This window comes from Molothrus ater, chromosome 13 (genome assembly GCF_012460135.2).
Source record: "Molothrus ater isolate BHLD 08-10-18 breed brown headed cowbird chromosome 13, BPBGC_Mater_1.1, whole genome shotgun sequence".
NCBI lineage: Eukaryota > Metazoa > Chordata > Aves > Passeriformes > Icteridae > Molothrus > Molothrus ater.
Genome location: NC_050490.2, coordinates 1,735,741 through 1,756,244, shown reverse-complemented (window position 1 = coordinate 1,756,244; position 20,504 = coordinate 1,735,741). Strand labels below are relative to the sequence as shown.

Sequence of the window (20,504 nt, the reverse complement as noted above, 5' to 3'; positions counted from 1 at the left end):
TCAAGTCCCCATTTCACAACTGCAGGAAGCAGAGCCACATTCCCAGCTGCACAGAGCTGAGAACAGGCACAACAGGGCCTGCAGAGATGAATTCCCAAATGCCACATGGCAGCCCCTGCTTTAGGGCAATTGTTCCTGTTCTTCAAGTGCCTGCAGAGCCTGGGGAGAAGCCTCTGGAGCTGGGCTGCAGCAGGGGCTCCTGCCACCCCTCACCACAACCACCCTGCATTCTTTAAGCACTTGTTTGTCACTGTGATATCTTCTGAAAAATCCCTTTGCCAGGATTTTTCTCCTGAGAAGTTGAGAAGCCTCAGAAAAGAAATGTAAACAATAATTCTCTGATTGCTTTGGAATGTGCTCTGGAGGTTGCTCACCAACAGGTGTATCATTGATTGGTTCCATGTGAATTGTTTTTACTTAATGACCAATCCCAGTCCAGCTGTGTCAGGACTCTGCTCAGTCATAGATTTTATTATTCACTCTTTTCTAGCCTTCTGATGTATCCTTTCTCTTTCTTTAGTATAGTTTTAGTATATTATATCTTATAATATAATATCATATCATATCATAAATGAGCCTTCTGAGAACACAGAGTCAAATTCTCATCTCTCACCTCATCCTAAGGACCTCACAACACCACACTTGTTCAATTCCTTCACACAGCACCAGGTGAGAGCAGGGCACACCCTCCTGCAAGAGCTCCTGGCACCTTGGCCCTGTGTCCCCCAGCCCAGGGACTCCTGACACCAGCTGCCACCCTCTGGACAGACCCTGCCAAAGAACTGCAGGCTCAGCACTTGGAGAGTTAAACCTTTGTGTTTCAGCCTTTTTTTTTTTTTTCTTTGTTAAATTAGCTCAGTGACAGGAATAAACTGCTTTTACACACTCAGAATTTTGGAGAAGGTCTGAAAGGGACAGGACTTGGAGAGCAGCAGCAGCACTCCCAGCTCATGGGGAGGTGTTGGTTAGCAGCTTTCAGACAAGCTCAACTCAGCCCTTTGTGTGCAAAACTCATTTATGCACAAAAGCTGTTTAGGCTCAAGGCAAAGCAGGGACAGACTCGGGCTCCACATGAGCTGCAGAGGCAGCAATGCCTCAGGAAGGTGCTCTACAGGGAGAGCAGCTCTCAGAGATTCTCTGCTCTCCCAGTGCTGCCTGGGCTTGACTTCTGACAGAACATCCCATCCTTAACTCAAGAAATTTCCACTCAAGGGCTCTAACACTGGGGGCAAGAGATACAGATTTTATTACCATTTTGTTGATGAAGTTTTGATTACTCAGAGCTGCAGGCTCAAGTCTCAGTGCTGGGGATTGGAGCTGTTTGTAGACACTTTGCAGTGCCCTACAGGTGATGTTTGCTTTATCCTACATAGGGAACAAAGCACCTGGTAACATCAAAACCAGCAAAATGGCACAATTCACCTCCAGAGATGGGAGAGGCCTGGCAAACCCAAAGAGAGACATGTGCAAGAAACTGCAAACAGCCATAAACACCCCACTGGGTTTTGTCCTTGCTTTTCCTGACTGCTTTTGCTTTACACAAGCTGTGTGTGTGGCTGCAGGGACCATCTGCAATGATTCCTGTTGCTCTGGAATCCTGGAGCACTCATGGAGAAGAGCTGATCAACTGCAGCATCACTGCCTTGCACCTCCTCCCTGGGCTCTTTCTGACAACTCCTCCACCAGCAGGATCACAAGCCTGAATGAGAAGCTCAGAAAAAAGCAGTGGTGACAAGTGGGTTTTTTATTTCAGACCCCAGTGGGTTTTTTATTTCAGACCCCAGTGGGTTTTTTATTTCAGACCCCAGGGCAGTCTGTAGCTTTCAGGTGAGCTGTGAGATGTGGCCAGCTGACAGGACACCTGAAACCCTTTTCCAAAACAATTTTTGGAAATTGCAATTTTCAATAAATTGCCATAAAATTGCAATGAATCGCAATTTTCAATTTGCAATAAAAATTAAGCAATTTCTATTATTGCATCCTGCTAAATCATCCCTGTCAAAGAGCTGTGGGTAATTCCCATCTCAATCCTTCTGTTACCTAGTGCCACAATGCACAAAGTAATCCTTTGCCATCTTCTACCTCCAACACTTTGCAGTGTTTAGGCAGATTATTTCAGAGTGATTTATAGAAACCCAGAAATATTGAATGATCTACAGCTCAGGACAGATTATTCCCCAAAAAGAGGTGAGAGGAGCAGCTGCTACTGCTCTGTGGAGAGAGAACAAGTTAGATGGTGGCTCTGGGAGTGAGTGTGTAACAGCAAAGAGGCTGCTCTCATCAGGGCAATAACAAAAAACGTGGCAAAGGCAAAATCTTTATTCCAGTTCTGAATTGGAAAGGAACTGTCATGGCCACAAGTCAGCAGTGGACAGTTCAGTGAGCACAAGGGAGGGGGCACCTGGCCCGGCCAGGCACAGACTGAGCACACGATCCCAGAGGCACTTGGAGAGGAAGCTCAGCTTCAAAGTACAAGCACTAAACACTTTGGCTCAAATTTTTAATATAAAAATTCACTAAAAAGGCTAAAATGTGACAAACCATTGGAAATACTGTGACAAACATTCGCCCTTGAGCAGTAAAAACCAAAACAAACCCAAACTGGCACAAAGCTTTGAAATGCATGCTTTCTTCTTTCTCCTGGTACACTGGACCATCAGCTACTTTAAAGGTTCATCTAGAAAATTCCATGGCACCTTCATCTCGTAGTTCAGTTGCAAGGGACTACTCTCGATGGACCAGCACAAATAAACCCAGTAAAAAGAGGACTGCATACTGGAAAAGAGAGCAGAGAGACACAGGAGTGCACACTGACATCTACAGCAGCAAACGTGCAGGGCACAGGGTTCTGCCTGTGTTCTCATGAAGGAATTGTAGCTGGGGTGGGAAAAGCAGGCAGGAAATAGAAGAGTTCTTACCTTAAATTTTGGATAATCGTTCATTAAGATAGTCACTATTCCAATGTAGGGCACAAATCTAGAAGAATAAAGGGTTTTTTAAAACAAACACTGTTCCAGGGTGCAGAGGGAGAGTCACTCAAGCATCCTGAGGGCTGTAATCAGTGGGCTGGTGACTTCTTCCTCCCTGTGGCAGTGGGTGACAACCAGCCCAGAGGGTGTTCCAGTCTATGCCTGGCTCAGATTTCACTTGCCTGCAAACACTGAGCCTCCCAGGAGAAACCTGATGACAATTCTGATCAAGTCTGAGCCCACCTACCCTTACATCTGTGTCCATCCAGCATCAACACCTCAGGACACAGCTCACACCTCGATGCCTTTGCTTAAGCCAAACGAAGAACTGAGCTCTCCACACTCTCAGGCAGGTTACAAACCCAGCAAGGGGGATTTACCAGATGGCTTTTGGGGACAGCACTGTGAAAAGCCCCTTTATTTTCAACTCCACTTACCCTCTTGCTCGTCCTACTACATCCTTCTTCTCCAGCCAGTGCTGCCCCTGCTTGTAGAGCCCTCTGTCATCCACAGCATTGTTGTCTCCCTTTGTCAGAAATTTGATGTCTCCATTTTGCCTGGTAAAGACAAGACAGCCAGGTAAGGCAGGGCAGAAAGTTGTTAAAAGCTGCTCTACAACAAGCATGGAGAGAGAGCAACACAAGGGAACTAAAAGCAACCACGTCCTACAATTCAAGGAGGATAAAAGAGGGAAACTATCAAATACAGCAGAAAGCAGATGGTCTGGAAAATGCTGCCATGGGAAGAATGAACTCTGGCCCCAGCAAAGCTCTCCAGCAGAATTTCAGAACAGTTTCTAGTGCAGGTGCAGCTATTGCCTCTTGGCTTTTGACCCATCTTGTGTTGGTGTTTCTCTTGCTTCACACAAATATTGAATTCTGGTCTCCCTACTACAACACAAAAGGAGAAGTTGGGATTGAAACACACAGCTCTACTCAGCAGTGGGCAGAAGCAAGCTGGAACTTAGAACTGATTAGGAAAGGGGGACAGAAAAACCCAAATAATACCACAAGGACACTGCATGAACTCACAATGTGCCTAATCTGGAATGCTCTGGGCACTGCTGAGCCCCCCAGATCCTTTTCTGCAATGGAGAGAAGAACTGGCAAAGGTTGAGAAGTTATTAACAAGGTCTGGAACCACTTCCAAACAAGAAACTACAGACCAGGACCCTCCAGCCTGGAAAAGACAGAACTGAAGGGACAGATATGACATAATCCACCACAAATGGCAGCAACAATCAAATAGCTTTTCACTGTCTCTTCCAGTGCAAGAGCCAGAGGGTACCAAAAGGAGCTCAGAAATAATGGGTTAAAGCCAGGCAGAGAAGAATTAAACCATGTCTCTCTGCAAAGGTATTTTGGTTGGCAAAAAAATGGATTGGCTGAAAAATTGACCCAATATTCCATATAAAAGAGGAAATTAGGCTGTTCATAAAGAACTAGGACTTTGTGCTTGAAACTGTAACCTGCAGAAAGCAGGGAAATTACCACTAAATGCTCTCCCTAGTCTTTAATTAATCCTGAGATGAATTAGCTTGCCAGAATCAGGATCAAGGAGTAGATGAATCTTTCTTTGACCAGGAAAAAGATTCTTTCCCAGCCATTCCTGTTCAGATGCTGGACAGGAGCACCCTCAGTGCTTGAATCTCAGCTCTCCCAGAAGTGACAGATGGAATGCAAAGAAGAAAGCAGGCAGTTCTGTGGAGCTCAGGCTGTTCTCATCATGCCTGAACACCAACAGGCTCCTTGACAGGAGAAGTTTGGAAAGGAAAAAGGGGGAAAAAAACCCACATTTCTTTCTCCAAAGCACATCTGGCTTGTTGTGTGGGAACAACAAACACTGTCTGGGAAAAGATAAAGATCCCCAGAGGTGCAGATAATGTAGTTTAGCTCTGAAGAGTGATGGTGTGGGAGTGCAGCACCTTATTGAGCAGAGTCAAGGCTCTGCCACGAGGCAGCATGAGAAGCCCTCAGTGCACTTCTCTGCTGTCTGAGGTGAGTGACCCTGCTCCAAAACCACTAAGTAAATTTGGAATGCAGACTCTGTGTTAGTAATAAAGAATGAATTCAATTTTGGGCTGAAACAAGGAGAAAAGGCCAGCAAATAACAGACATTTTCTCACTGACACAATATTGATGTGAACTGGGGCCTGAGTTGCCCCAAAATCATAGAGAACACTGTTTCTGTCTTCCTGCATTCTGACACTCCTGTCAGCTTCTGCAGAGACTTTTCACTTCCAAACTGGCACTAGAAAATTATTCTTTAAGTAGTGAAAGAAGCAACTGACACCCAAATCCTACCTTCAGCTCCCAGGTTCAGGTTGCAATATGGATTTTTCAGTTTATCTCTCCTAATAAAAAGATTAGGTTTGTGTTTGGTTGTTTCAGTTAAATAAAACCTAAAATACTGCAGAATGGTTTCACCCTCCCAGGATTGGCACTATGGCCCTGTTACATTTAAACAAAAAATAGTGCTTGATACCCTGATATCTAGATAGAGATAGAGCCACAAAACAAGAAGGGTGGGCAACATCTGGAGAAAAAATGCTGCACAGAACAGGGGAGGAGGAAAACTGCATTTCACTTGAAAGAGTTCCTACAACATCACAAAAGATGCTTGTGCAACATCAGATGTCAAATTCAGCCCATAAACTGAAGTTATTTTTAAATCAGTGGTATCAAAGAACAGCACTTTGCAAACTGACACTGTTCAAAGTTCTGGGTACAGAATAAATGTGAACAGCAAAGAATGTGCTTTGCCTGCTGGGAGAGGCATTGTTTCATTGCCCCAGAGCCAGGATTCCAGCTGTGTATTTACATGCACAAGGCTGGTCAACCTTCAGCTGGAGCAGACAACTGGTCTGGATATTCCAGCAGCTTTGGGAAAGGGACCCTCTCCATCCCATCCCAACATGTCAACCAGAGGAATCCTCAGATGCCACCTGGCTCAGCTCCAGCTCCCACCAGAAAACATTCACTGAGCAGAAACAGATGCTGGGACCCCCAAACAGCTGCTGCCTCCAGAGATGCCCTGAAGAATCAGGGATTCAGTTCTAGATTCAGTTTTCACTCCAACAATTCACACAGCTGGCTTGTATCCCCACAGACTGGCCTGGAGAGGCCACAGCTCCATCAGCAAAGCAGGAAAGCTCATGACTGCAGTGGAAAACTAAGCCCTGATCAGGCATGAAACCAATGCCTGTTCCATTCCTTCAGACACACAACCTCCCCAGTGCTGAGAGTGAACAGCACACAAAGGCTCTGAGGACAACACCACAACCTTCTAGAGAGACAAAAGGCCCTGAGCCTGCATGACAGCAAAGACCAGGACAGAGACAAGCTCTAAAATGACACACAAAACACCTTCTGGCACAGCTGTGCCCCACAAACAAGACTCACTTCACACACAAACACAGCTGTGCTCCAGCAGACAGCACAGCAGCTGGGGGCAGAGAGGATGGCACAGGAGACAGGCAGTGGTGTCACTTACAGTGCCTAAGGGGCTCCAAGAGAGATGGACAGGGACTGCAAACAAGGGCCCTGAAGTAACAGGGGCAATGGCTTCCCACTGCCAGGGTTAGATGGGATAAAATAATTAAATTCCTCCCTGTGAGAGTGGGCAGGCCCTGGCACAGGCTGCCCAGAGCAGCCCTGGCTGCCTCTGGATCCCTGAAGTGTCCAAGGCCAGGCTGGACAGGGCTTGGAGCACCCTGGGACAGTAGAAGGTGTCCCTGCCCATGGCACAGGGTGGAATGAGACTGGCTTTAAGGTGCCTTCCAACCCTAACAATTCCATTATTTTACAGTTTGGAGTGTCCAGGGCACTGGCACAGCTTGTGCCTTCTGCTGGGTGATCTTTACAAGTAAACAAAGCAGGACAGATTTTGTCTGTCTGAAACTCCTGTGCCACTTCCTACAGCACCTGGATTTCCATGACTGACATCCCCCCCATTTGTTTACCCATGAAGAACACCAGATAGGGAAACAGCAGCAGCAGAAGCCCCAGACCCTTCACATACTTCTCATGGATTTTCAGGACACGATGGACTATGGGGATTTCCCTTCCTTCTATCCTGAAGACGACAATTTCTCCCACTCTGATCGGATCTTCAATTCGGTTGGTGAGGAACAGGAGATCTCCTCTGTGGAAAGCAGGCTCCATACTCCCACTGAAAAAGAGGAGAGGAACAACTGAACAACATTTAAACACTCAGTACCAGGTTTTCATGGCCCTTTAAGAAAAATCTCACAAGAACTTCCTGAGAAAAGAAGCTGTGGATACCCCATTCCTGGAAGTGTTCAAGACCAGGCTGAAACCTTGATGAAGAGCTTCTGAGAAAACCACCCTGGAGACTGGGCAACTGTGTAACCCCTCTGCAATCAGGTTTTCAATCATCATACTGCCAGCAGTTTGGATTTGTTGGGAAAAGAGCACTGTGTTACAAGCACATCCAAAGGGAAAAGTTTTTTTAATAAGTAAAAAGCTGATGATGAACACTGTCTTTTGATTTCTGAGCTCACCATTGGCAAGGCAATGCTGGCAGCCTTGAAATGATGGAAAGCTTTTTTTTATTTAATTTATTTTTTAGAGATAGACAGATTATCCTCAGAAACAAAGCACTGAAAGCATTCCCATCTGAAACAGACAAAGGGACTTGCCAAAAATTTGTTACAATGATTCATTGCTCTGCTTAATTATCTCATTTCAGGCACCACGACTCAAGTTATTTTTCTTCTGTCTTGTAAATGGCAATTGTTACCAACTACTTATCCTTCCTAATTCCACATAAATAATGCAGAACAGAACAATGAACTTTAAGTACCGCGTGCATTTGTGTTTTATCTTCACAGAGCACAGCAGATGCAGTTCAGAACAGCAGATCAATCACTGCAGAGGGGATGTGACCTGACCACCCTGTCTTACTCACTGGGAGGAGCAGGGGGAAACATCTGCCCTGCACCTCATCAGGAGGGGGTTTTGGTAAGCAGCACTTGTCACGGCATTACAGCATTTCTACATCATGAACACTGACACAGAAACACAAGAAAAGGGCAGTGTGGCCACAGGGCAGGTGCAACATCCATGCACGGGGAGGTGCAACATCCATGCCAGCACCAATGGCAGCCCAGGGCATCTGTCCCAGGCAGCAGGAAGGTGGGACAACACTGGTGGCAGCCACAGTGCAGGGCACTGCTGTAAGGACAATGCATGACACCCAAAACTTACAGTGGCAGAGTGACAAATGTAAAGCTCAGGACCATCTCTGTAATGGACAGTCACTGAATCAAGGCAGATGGGTTGGAAGGGACCTTAAAGCTCATCCTGTTCCACCCCCTCATGGGCAGGGACACCTCCCACTACACCAGGGTGCTCCAAGCCCTGTCTAACCTGGCCTGGGACACTTCCAGCGATGGGGCAGCCACAGCTTCTCTTTGTGCCCGGGCCTGTTGCCCTGACAGGGAAGGATTTCGTCACAGTGACCCGTCTAACCCTGCCCTCTGGCAGGGCTGTCCCTGTCACGCCGGCTGGCAGAGCCAGGTGAGATGCTCTTTCTACCCGCTCCCTGCTCTCTCGCTATTGCTGAGCCTGGGTTCCTGAGGAGCTCCTGGCCCGCTGGGGCTGTGGCTCCGGCTGAGCCATCCCTGTGGGGGGCCCGGTTAAACCCGCTGGGTTTAATCCCCCGCATGCCGGCACTGACCTCAGCACCACCACGATGGGGCTCTCGCTGCCCGTCACCACCATGAGCCCCTTCCAGATCATGAGGGCGGAGGACACGATCATGCCGAAGTTCAGCACCTGGTAATACAGCTGGGGAGCAAGGGTGGGTCAGGTCCCGCCGCCCGCGCACCGCGAGGCGCACCGGCCCCGCCCGCCCGCCCGCCCGGCGTTCCCCCCCGGCCCCTCCGGCACCTGCCGCTTGTTCATGCGCCGCACATCGTCCAGAAAGTCCAGCGACAGCATCGCCGCCGCCACCGCCCGCCGCCGCCGCGCCCGCACGGCCCCGCTTCCGCTTCCGCCTGCCCGCCACGTCACCGCCGCTTCCGCCGCGCGGGCACCGGGCACCGGGCACCGGGGCGGGAACGGGAACGGAGCGGGGCCTCAGCCACAGCCGGGAGCGCCCCGCGCAGCCGGGACCCGCAGCCAGCGCAACATCCACAGCCAACAACACACACTTCCAACCAGCACCCATCCAGCCAAACGCCGCATCCAGCGACGCCCCGCTCCATCAAAAGCTGCCCAACCCATGCCCAGGTCCATCCGTGCCTCTTCCAGTCACTCCCATCCAGGGAACACACATGGAACCATACACACACTGAACCAAACCCACACCAAACCAAACACACAGAACCAAACACTCATCAAACCAAACACACACCGAACCAAACAATCAAATCAAACCCACAGCGAACCAAACCCCCATTCAACAGACATCCCTTACACTCCACACCCCATTCGGCCAACATCTCATCCAACCCACACCCCCTATGACAGCCCTCCCCAGCACCCCCCATCCTACAGACACCCCCCATCCTACAGACACCCCACATCCAGCCTTTACTCATCCAACCAACATATATCATTCAGCACCCAGACAGCTCTGTATCCAAGCATCACGAGACCACATGGTGAGGAGCCCAAGCAAGGAGATAAATAGTTCTTAAATTATTTAAACATTGTCAGAGTAAACAATAACAAGCGGAGTTCTGGCTCAACAGAATGAAAAAAAAATATGGTAATTGTATTACACAAAGCATGGGTGTGACAAGGAATGAGGGAGGAAAGAGAGAGTCAATGTGACTACATGGAAAGAAACATCTCCTAAAGGATGGGAGTGCTGAGCCACAGCAGCAGAGGAGCTATGGAGATACTGATGGCTGCAGGATGGTGGCTCCCGCTGTTCCAACACCTCTGTGAGCTGAGCTCTGCTCCTCTCCCCTCAAAATGAGCTGTCAGGGAGCCCTGGCACTGACACATTGGGAGCTCTGGAATAGTTTCACTCCAGCTGACCCCACTGATGGGGGATTTATCCCCTTCTGGTGATGATGCCAGTCTGAGCTCCCCACTGGGATGAGCCACTGGGCCTGACAATGCCCAGCCCAGGATGGCTTCCACAGACACACGGCCAGCACGGCCCTCCTCAATACCCTACTCACCAAGGAGGACTGTGGCCACAAAATCCTCTTTCAAGGATGATTCAGGTCCAAGACATTTCATTAAACTGCGTTTTGGAAAAGAATGTTGTTATTTGGGCATAACTAAAGAATAACCAGCACAACTTCCAGCTCGAGCCCATCCCGTGTAACGCAGATCCCAGATCGGCCAGCACGGTCCTGACAAGCGCGTTTGGCTGAGCCAGCATTATGAGTTAAAATGAGTAACACAAAGGCAGGATGGGGAGAGAAAAAAGAAGCCATAAATAGAAGGAGAAAGAAAGGGAGATTGGGAAGGCAAGGCTGGGGCTCTGGGCAGAGGCTGAGGCGGTGCACACTCAAAGGAGGAGAGCTCATCTGAAGGAAACTGCAGCTGCAAAGTGCTCCTGGATCCTCAGGAGCTGGCCAAACCCCACTGAGGGTTCTGGCCCTGCTTTCCCTTTTCACCTCTCTGGGCTGGCAGAGAGTTAGTGCTTAGGATGCAATGGCAGGGTTGGTTTTGTTTTTTTCTGTTTTAAATTTCCCTTACAAATAGGAGTTGCAATGTCCATCTCAAGAAATCAACAGAATATTTCAAAGATTTGCCCCATCCCCACCCTGTATTTTGAGTAGAAACCCCCCAACAAAAAACCCCCAATCAACCAAAAGGGCTTTTTTTTTGCTTTTAAGTCTTAAGAGACTTTGAATGATTGTTCTGTGAGGTGCTGTTGGGGCCTTCTGCTCCACATGTCTGACTGTGCTCACAAAGAGCTGAGTCCCTTTTGCACTCTTTGTATTTGTTCTCCTCTTCCACCGTAGTGTTCAACTCGCCATTGTAGTCCTCGTGTCCATTCTTACCCATCTCTATTTGTAACTTCTGCCTTTCATCCCCCTCCTCCTCCTCCTCATCCTCCTCATCCTCCTCCTCCTCATCTTTGACTTTATGAACGATGAAGAGGTGTCTGTTCAGAGAGATGTGGGAGGTGTAGCAGAGGCCGCAGAACAAGCACTGGAAGGTGGAGCTGTCGCTCTTGTGCCGAGGGATGTGTTCCTGGAACTCAGTCCGGACGTCCGTGGCAAAGCCGCACTTTGCGCATTTCCAAGGCGCTTTCAGTTTTTTGGCTGGCGGCGCGTCCGAACCCGCAGCGCTCTCTGCCTCACCCAGCTCATCCTGTGCCATCCTCTTTGGAGATTTTGCCTTAAAAAAAATAAGATTAAAAAGTTACTTTATCATTTGAACCCATGGAAGAGTAAGTGCTAAAATCCACACGCGAGTCTGGAGATGCCTGAGGGTGAAGTCATGCCTAGGGCAGTCACTCCTGGGGCATTCCCTTCCCTCCCCACACCCAAACACCTCACCAGTGCACAGGATTTCAGCTGCTGCCCCATGATGTGAGATGGGAATGCTGGGAGAGGCTGGCTGGGCACAAACAAGATGGGGAAATAGCTTAGAATCAAGGAATCGTGAAATGGGTTGGGTTGGGTTGGAAGGGACTTTAAAACTCATCCAGTGCCACCCCCTCATGGGCAGGGACACCTTCCACTATCCCAGGGTGCTCCAAGCCCTGTCCAGCCTGGCCTTGGGCACTGCCAGGGATGGGGCAGCCATGACCTCTCTGGGTAAAACTTTGGTTTGGTGTGGGAAGGAGGAGCCCACAGAAGAGGGACAGCTGAGGGACACAGGGGTGGTCAACAGCCCAGAAAATGCTTCTCAGATTAAACTCTGAACATTCTCCCTTCCACTCAGATTTTGTCTTTGTGGCATCTCTCAGTAACTCATCCTCTCTATCTTAAAATCTTGTAGCTTCTTCTCCTTTGAGGATGACTTGCTTAAATATGTCCCTGCAGTGATATGCAAAATGTGTATTTTTAAAATAAATGGAGCAAAGAAGCCCAAGCAGCCAACCCTCCGCTCCAATCCAAAACAAAAATCAGTAGAACAGTTACAGCTGCTATACAAAATTACACATCCCTACTTAAGAAAAATGCAGTTCTCATAGGTAATGGATCTAGCAAGTACTTTAAAACAGAAAATAAATCTTTTATAAGTAGCAGAAAAAATAAGGGAGAAAGAAGAAAAATGTGCCATGCCGTGAATAGGGTACCAGGGGAAAACAAGGGTAAAAACAAACTTAAATTACAAAATAGACTGAATAAATGCCAGAGAAAATCTTGAGAAATGCAAGATGAAATGCATGTTGTCCTGGAGCTGGTGCAGCTCAGCTGCACTGACACTGCTGAGCCTGACCCTAGCAGAGGGAACCAGGCTGGATGGAATTGAGAGAGGGAAGGAGATCTGCCCCATGGGTGGGAGGGTTTGACTGGCACGAGGCCACAGCTCGATGTAACACCCCAAATGAACAGCTACTAGCCAAGGACATTTAATTGTACATTTAATTTTCCATGAAAATAGGGATCAGTTACTTCTGCTCTGTCTCTCTCTGGAGCTTTCACTTTGGCCATCTGGGATAAGTCTGGGTTTTTGATGCCGTGCATGAGGCTGATGTGGTTCTCCAGCATGAATGGCTGAGGAAATGTCTGATTTTCATCTGTGCAGTACCTTGGAAATAAAAAAAAAGGAAGACAATTTATTAGAGGATATGCTCTTTGTATTGTGCCAAACCAAGAAGTGTAATTGGAGACAGACTCTGGTGAATAATGTACCATCAGATTACCAAAACACACAGCAAACCATCGTTTTAATAATAAAATATTACCCTGAGAGAAATCTGGAACAGTTTGGAGTTTGCCACAGTGCTCATGAATCAGAGTAGGACATGTCTTCTTTCAGTGCTAAATAAATATAGGGACTAGTGGGGTTCAGGCACCCCGTGACAGGTGCAAACAAGGAAAAATGATCAGGATGGAAAACACATGGGAGAATGATAAAAATGGACTCTGAGATGAGAGAACTACACAGAGGGAGCTGGTGACTCGTGTGACACAACCCAGCCCTGCACCCAGGAGAAGCAGCATTACATCCACCAGACTGTACCACAACACAGTTAAAATTCTTACCAAGCTGCTGAAATTCCAACTTTTATACCAACAATCTAGGCAGAAACACTCCTGAACATGTCACTTAAATGTAACCCATGTTCAAACCTGGCAGAGCTGCTCCAGAGCTGGCTGACCTCTCAAAAAGGAGATGGTGATGGGGATGTGCTGTCTGCACCTTGGCTCCCAGGTCACTGAGATCTCCTGGAATAAGTGCCAGGCCTTGCAGACATAAACCACCCCCTGAAGTGCACAGAGGGCTCTGTTAGCAATTGGGAAAGCCAAAATTATCTGTGCTGTTCTTGCCAGCACAACGCAGTGAAAGTCCATCACACACAGACCTGAGCAAGGACAAGTGACACCAGAGTCCCCTGGGGTGCCCTAACTGCATCTGAGACAGAGGAGTGAGGGCAACAGAGAGGAGCTGAAGTGTCTCTGGGTAACAAAGACATCTCCTAAGAGAACAGAAGAAGATTCCTACTGATCTTCCAGTATAACTAGAGGGAAATTAAATGATGTGAAAATGCAGACATGCTCATTGAATACTTCTGGGTTTTAACAAGAATTGCTCAGAGGCTAAATCAATATTTAATGATGATGGAATTTTTCTTCTTCGTGGAGGAAAGCTGAGAGGTTATTAAGTGGTATTTATCAAAAATAAACATGTTGAAAATCAAGTGTTTCAGACACTTTGTACTCAAGACTTGGAAAAGAAGAGTAAGATAACGATAACCAAGTGAATTATGAAAGCAAATATACAATACATCACAGTATTTTGCAATTTGCCCTAATTTAGAATTCTTCTCATGTGAGCAGGGAAAGATGCTTGCCTAACCTGAATGACTCCAGTGACAAGCATGGCAGGAGAGTGTTCAAGTAATTCCTTCATCACTGGTTGCTCCCTAGAAATTTATCCAAAGCCAGAAACCTAAGCAGGGCAGGGGGAGAAAGGGGAAATCACAGTTGTGATTGTTAGGAATGTTAGAAGCCAGAGGAAGGTCACCTACAGGCAAGCATGCTGGAGTCACAAAAATTGTTAATAATCAGATCCATGAGAGATTTTATTCATGTTTCACATGGAAAGCCAGGAGAAGAGGGTGACATGAAGTTAAGGCATCAAAACCCCTGAAGAGAGTAACAGGTGAGAGTGATACAAAATGCCAAACAGGAAGAAGGAAAAGAGACACCAGAAGAAAGGAGGAGCAGTGGACATGTGATGCCTTGCACAGTGCTGAAAAGAGTCAAGGAGGAATGCAGAGACTGGAGGATAAGAGTGTTAGAGCAGTGCTCTACAAGCTAAGAAGGATCAAATGGGAGACAGGACAAGAGACCTCAGATCCAAACAAAGAGCAGCTCTTGGAGATGCTGGGAGAGTATTTGAAGGAAGAGGTTTCATCTGCAGAGTGCTGTGATTTCAGTGAGTCTGCCCTACAATGACTGAAGAGAGCACAACCACTGTCCAATTAAGACTTAATCCACAGATTTTGAGAAGGAGCAACCACAAGCTGCAGAATTAAATGCAACCACAATTCCCTTGGATTGCTAGCTGTGTTTCTCTGCTGGCATGATGCCCCTAGGGTGAACCAGTGGATCCACAGCTGTGTGTTCTTCTGAAAAGTAACAAGGTAATGCACAGCAGGCTAGTATATCCTAGGCTGAATTTCCACACAAATCCTTCTTCTAGTAACATCTTATGCTCATTTTGATCCTGAAACATTCCACTTTAAAAACAACTGATCCAGAGAGAACAGATTTACACAGATCAGGTGAGTGTAACACCCAAGACCATCACCCAAACACAATAGGAGCCAACATTTCATCTCCTCCAGAAGTTCCAAGTCAGAGCAGTTACAAGAAATGGAATGTTTAGAAGTCCTGGCTGAAACAATGTCTCAGGAATGTATTCCCAGTGGTAATGCCTGTGCTGTATCCATTTACTAAAAGCTGCTGTGGCTCACTAGATAGTTCAAAGAAACACAGTACTTGAGGAATGTACTTGTGCTCTTCAGATATTGGTATGAGGTTTTAGCAACTTGAGTGCAGTGAAGTGACAACACACATCCAAAATGCTTGTATTAAACCAAAATTTTAGATAAATTAGAAAAATCCCCCAGCCTGCATCACTGCAAACTTCTTTTCCAACCAAAATGTGCTTTCGTCCTATTTCAAAAGGATGTCTTAGAATGAGACAGGAAGGAATTTTGCATGGTCACTCAGCAAACAACTTTATCTTAGGCAGTTATAAAGGTAGATTCATAAGCACTGGGCTTTGTCCTGAACTGAGATTGTATCCACAGTTAAAATACATTTACCAGCAATGATCTCCATTCACCACTGATTTCCATAACTTGTCTGAAGTCTCCAGATCAATTTTCCAACTTTGAGGTGCGACCTCCCAAGCAATTCCAGCAAGATTAATTAATTCTCCATTGCCCTGCAGCCTGTGCAGTCAGCTCTGCCATTCCACAGCAGTGACAAGATCTGGTTCATTATTAGGATTTTACTTACCTTCTCCACCCAAAGAGAAGGCACAAGAGTGCTGCATGACCACACCAACCACAAAGCAGTGAAAGACTGACCTAATATTTTATTGGCTGTTTCACAACTATGCAAAACATTAATCTCATTTACCACCTTGTCCTGGGTTGACTATATGATGCTTTTATCCCCAATTTTGTTCTGTTTATGCTGAATAATAAGTTTTGCACCTTTAAGCCTTGTTGCAGAGAGTGAAAGGGGGGAGAGAAGAAGCAGCAGTTTGTTTTCAGACACTGCACTCACTCCTCCACATTCCTGCTCCTGACTGTGTTGTCTGTGGATGGACAGACAGCAGGACAGAGCTCTCCTTTGCTTCTAGTTAGTTTTAGCTCGCTGAGGCAAACAAGTTCCCTGACTGTGGTTTTTTCCCTTTTCTTTGGAGCTGTTTAAACCTGCTCTGGATTGAACACCCAGAAGAGCACAGGCAGCTCACATCTCTGGCCCACTGGGCTGGGCCAGGCCTGGCCCGTGACATTTCCAGCACTGAGGGACTGATTAGAGCCTGAGTGAGCTGAACTGCAACCTGGGGAAGGGACTTGCTGAGTTTGTCATCTCTTTGGGAGCAGCAAGGGGTGTTATTGTTTAATATTGTTTAGGTTTTATTGTTTAATAAACAGGGTTTTTTCCACTTTTCTCCAAGGAGGTATTTTCTCCCGGACCGGTTGGGGGGAGGGACCAATTCAATCTGCTTTCCTAGAGGAGCCCCTTTGGGGGTTCTCTCCAAAATTTGCTCTGAACCAGGACACACCTGCAGATATCAAACCACAACTTCCCTTAAGTTTCCAAAAGACATTCACTGTGCAGTCCAAAGCAAGGGGTTTTTTTTAGCCACTAAGTCTCTTGTGTTTAACACATTCTTCTCCTCACTTTGCTTCAGCAACTCACAGTCTGGAGCAGACAGGAGCAGCAGACATGAGCTATTACAACTCCCAGACTCAGAGGATTAGGGTGCTGCTGCCAAGTGGCACTGGGCACGTACCAGCAGGTGTAGACCTTCTTTGCTGTGTCGTGGTTGTTGCGGATGTGTCTGCGCAGGCTGTTGGAGGCGTTGAAGGAGCGCTCGCACTGCCGACAGGGGTATCTCTTCATGGACTGCAGGCAAAGAGAAACACCTTGCAGCAGCAGGGACATGGAAGGCACTGACTGCATTCTAATTCCCCTCCTCTTCACCTGGACATTACCTCTCAGATGCAAAAAAATCCCTTATGTAATATGTAATTCTGCTGATGGAGATCACTAAGGCTTTGAGATCCCACTTAGATTCAGCCCAACAGTTGGGTAATACCAGCACTGATCTTATAAAAGCAGGACTACTTAAAGCATGTACTTGATTTTATTCATGTTTTTATTAGGAATTATAGATATGCTTTTCCTGTGGGTTCATTTGGAACCACTCCACTCCATGCAGAATTCCCTCAGTGGAAGGTCCCTTCAGCCTCAGAAAGCAGCAGGACCCCAGTTAAGTACAAGTCCACTTACCCTTCTAGCTCCTCGTAATTCAGCACAAGAAAAGGGCAAAATGCTAAAAAGCATCACATGGGCCTTTCTGTTATCCATGTATGATATCCAAATCCCCCTAAGAAAGTCTGTCCTTTAACCAGCCTCCTCCAAAATTTTCCTACAGCTCTTTATATAACATGCATGTACATTCCAGTTAAAATCTTCTTAGACTTGTTTTATGAATACATCTATGTATTAAACTGAAATATTTGTCCAATTCCCTACTTCTGTGACATTCAAATGGGAAAATCCAGCACTCAGCCTGCCCTCATCTTCTTCACTTGGAGTGAGGACATCATCAAGTGGGACAACTCAGCCCTCCCCAAATCAAGCTAGAAGGACTCAAACACCATGACCCAGATTCCCATTCATGGCTGGGTGACTCAGGATATCAAAGAAGAAATCCTGATGCCAAAGTACTGAGAAATCTGGCTGCACACAGCATCTTGGCCCATGTTCTGCCAGCGACAAGGATTAGCTTGACAAAAGGAGGTCAAGGCTTGAGCTGGATGAAGCACACAAAAAATTGAAATTTGCAGTTCTTGTAACGAGAGCCCTGCAAAGGGGCCTGGAATGCAGGAGACTGGTGCTCTTCCCCATCTCCCTAGCTCAAGTATTTCATCCCAGTCTTACCCTTCCATGATTTCTCTTCATGTGGGACACGTAGGTTTCCCGATCAGGGATCCACTGTGAACATTCCTTGCAAGTCCAACCAGTTCTTCTCAGTCTGGACTTGGATTCTGGGTTATGCCCTTCCACCCTCATGTCTTTCCTCGTCAGAGAAGAGGGGGAAGTCCCATTGGCTACCAAAAGCTCCTTTGGTGAGGTATGAACCTGGTTCCTTGAAGCCTTCTCAGATTTCTGCCGAAAGTTTGAGAGCTCCTCAGGATTGCGGGGAACTCCATGAACACCCTGTGTAACAGTAATAGTGGAAATGCAGGTAACATTCACATGTAATTCATATTTCACATCTTTATTTATAAATAAATACCATTTACTATTTAAATACATTATTTAAATCCCCACTGGCCAAACTATGTGTTGTTGTCTTGCTCCTGTATGTTTTCCCATTTCTCCTAGAAGCTGCAGCACAGTGCTTTCCCTGACAAGAGATCTTCCCAAGAAACATGAAACTTCTATTTCTGTTTCCTGCATGACAACAGCCACTCCTTGGTGCTGCCTGTTTAGCATTTTGGATGAGCCCTGGGAAATCTTGTTAAACAGGGAAGATGTAATGGAAGAGAAATTTCAATTGTCGTTATTTTTCAAGAGCCTAAGCTCTAAAAACACAGAGCTTTGGTAAGCTCTGAATGAAATGTTTGCTGGTATCCTGGGGGCTCCAAAGCTGCTTCATTTTTGCTCAAGGGATGGGAAGAGAAAATGTTAAGTTTCTCCAAGTCTATTTCCTTCAATTCAACTCCATCTATTGATATTTACATTTTTCATGGTTCAAAACTTTGCTCCTGACATATAAGACCAAGTATAAAGCCAGGAACCAGCCTTATAAGGAATATGGCTCTAGGCTCTTTGGTTATTCAACAGGCCAAAATCCAAAAGTCCCCCAAAAAGTTATTTTAACAAAGAAAATTGAACATAAGGAAAATAATCTAAAAATGAAGAGCTGTGGGAAAGCAAAAACAAGTAAAAGAGCAACATACCAAAGAAACCTCAAGAAACTCCCCCAGGAACAACAACAGTTCATCCACACAAAAGGCTAATTTAGAGGTTTAATTGTGCACAGTAATTAATAACGGGTAAAGTCTCAACACATGAAAGCCCCAGGCATTTGGAAGTCTTTCTGTGGGTTAGACACCAAACAAAAAACAAACAAGGTCTCAGCTGAGGAGTCTGTGTACTTTGCACCTGGCCCAGCAGATGACCACAGAAGCCACAGCACTGCCAGCTCCTCAGGAGCACAGACACATCACCTTCCTCCCCATCTGGAAGTCTCTGGAGTGTTTCAGTGCCCATTGCTTCACTGTTACACCACTGGGGTAAAACAAATGAGGAGCATGGAAAAATGAAGGGATTTCTCTGCAGAATCAACACCAGGAAGCAGAGTAACTCCGCTCTGCAACGTTCTAAACCTGAGGAAGATGAGGAGGCACATGGATTCTTTATTTTGCACGTAGGCACACACTAGACAGCACCTCCTAAAACCTCTACCACATGAAAGTGATCTCAGAGGAGATGGGGGAGAGCAATTACTCCCCTGCCACAGCCAAAAAGCCTTCAGTCACCTCAGAGGTTAAGAGACAAAGTTTTGTGGTGAAGATCTTGGGATGCACAGAGTGCTGCAGGCAGGTCCCTGGGCTGGGATCTGACAATGAACCACAAGGTACCTCAGCCCCAGTTTTTTAGCACTGGGGATGAACCCCTCTTTGAAGGTCCTAGCCTTAATCTCAACTCTATTTTCCTAGCTATAATCCACCAAGATTAGCAATCATCAGCTTCACAGGAGGGCTTCAAATTGTAATTCATTACTGCATGCAAAGCACTTGCAGATTTGCAAGTTAAAGACATGGGGGAGAGAGCAAGGAAGGAGTCTCGAATGGGTTTTGCTTTCAGGAATGAGCTAAAAAATCTTCTGGCTTTCTCAGTGTTAGTATAAACAAAATAAAGTCACTGGTTAAAAAAAAAAAAGTCAAAGTCCTTTTTTTCCCTCATCAAAGGGCAAGATCTTTCTTCAATATGCCACTGAGAAATCTTCTGAGATGATTTTTGTGGGGTGTTGTTGGGCACTGAACATAGAAACATCCTGAGTAAGATAACAGAAAAATGCAACCCTTTTACATTTATGGGATAATCAGAGCTGTAAGGCTGGTACCTCCAGGGCAATCACTTCTGGCTCTCCCAGTCCCCTCTTGCAGTCTGGTGTGGTTCAGAGCAGCAGGGAATCAGGCTGTTAAATGCCACATAACCTCCCTCAGAGGCTGCTGCAAAGGGGCCAAAGCTCTCCAGAGGAGCATCCAAAATGGCAGATTCAGCTTTCACTATATAAATTCAGTAACATTGTGGGCAGAGAATAATTGTTCCTGTCTCCCAGCCAACGAAAAAGCTGTCCTATAATTACTTTCTTTAAGAGGCTGGGGACTCCCCATCCCTGGAAGTGTTCAAGGACACATTGGACAGCACCCAGAGCAAGCTGGGATAGTGGAAGGTGTCCCTGCAGGGGGTAGAAGGAGATGGCCTTTAAGGTCCCTTCCAACCCAAACCAGTCTGTGATTCTGTGCTTCCATGAAAATAGAAGAGTTAAAAATCAAAGAGCTTTACCTGTATAAACAAGTTTTTGTCATACAGCTAAAATGCATCTAGATGAGAGGAACTGCCAGCATCAAGACCAAGTAACACAAACCACTCCACTGACA

The 20,504-nt window shown here is 46.5% G+C and overlaps 2 protein-coding genes across 2 annotated transcripts in view; both read right to left on the bottom strand.

Moving 5' to 3' along the window:
• Positions 1–2,301: 2,301 nt before the first annotated feature.
• On the bottom strand, positions 2,302–8,947 carry SEC11A (SEC11 homolog A, signal peptidase complex subunit). Its single transcript, XM_036389900.2, has 6 exons — positions 8,882–8,947; positions 8,670–8,779; positions 6,990–7,139; positions 3,407–3,526; positions 2,919–2,976; positions 2,302–2,775 (listed from the first exon to the last, which is right to left on the bottom strand). The coding sequence occupies exons 1-6, from the start codon at positions 8,930–8,932 to the stop codon at positions 2,725–2,727; spliced, it is 540 nt and encodes a 179-aa protein (XP_036245793.1). The 5' UTR covers positions 8,933–8,947; the 3' UTR covers positions 2,302–2,724.
• Positions 8,948–9,612: 665 nt separating this feature from the next.
• Positions 9,613–20,504, bottom strand: part of ZNF592 (zinc finger protein 592) — a 37,402-nt gene continuing 26,510 nt past the window's right edge. Inside the window, 4 exon segments of the mRNA XM_036389765.2 lie at positions 9,613–11,299; positions 12,526–12,661; positions 16,616–16,728; positions 17,770–18,048. Of these exon segments, the coding sequence (XP_036245658.1) occupies positions 10,787–11,299; positions 12,526–12,661; positions 16,616–16,728; positions 17,770–18,048 (1,041 nt within the window). The 3' untranslated portion in view covers positions 9,613–10,786.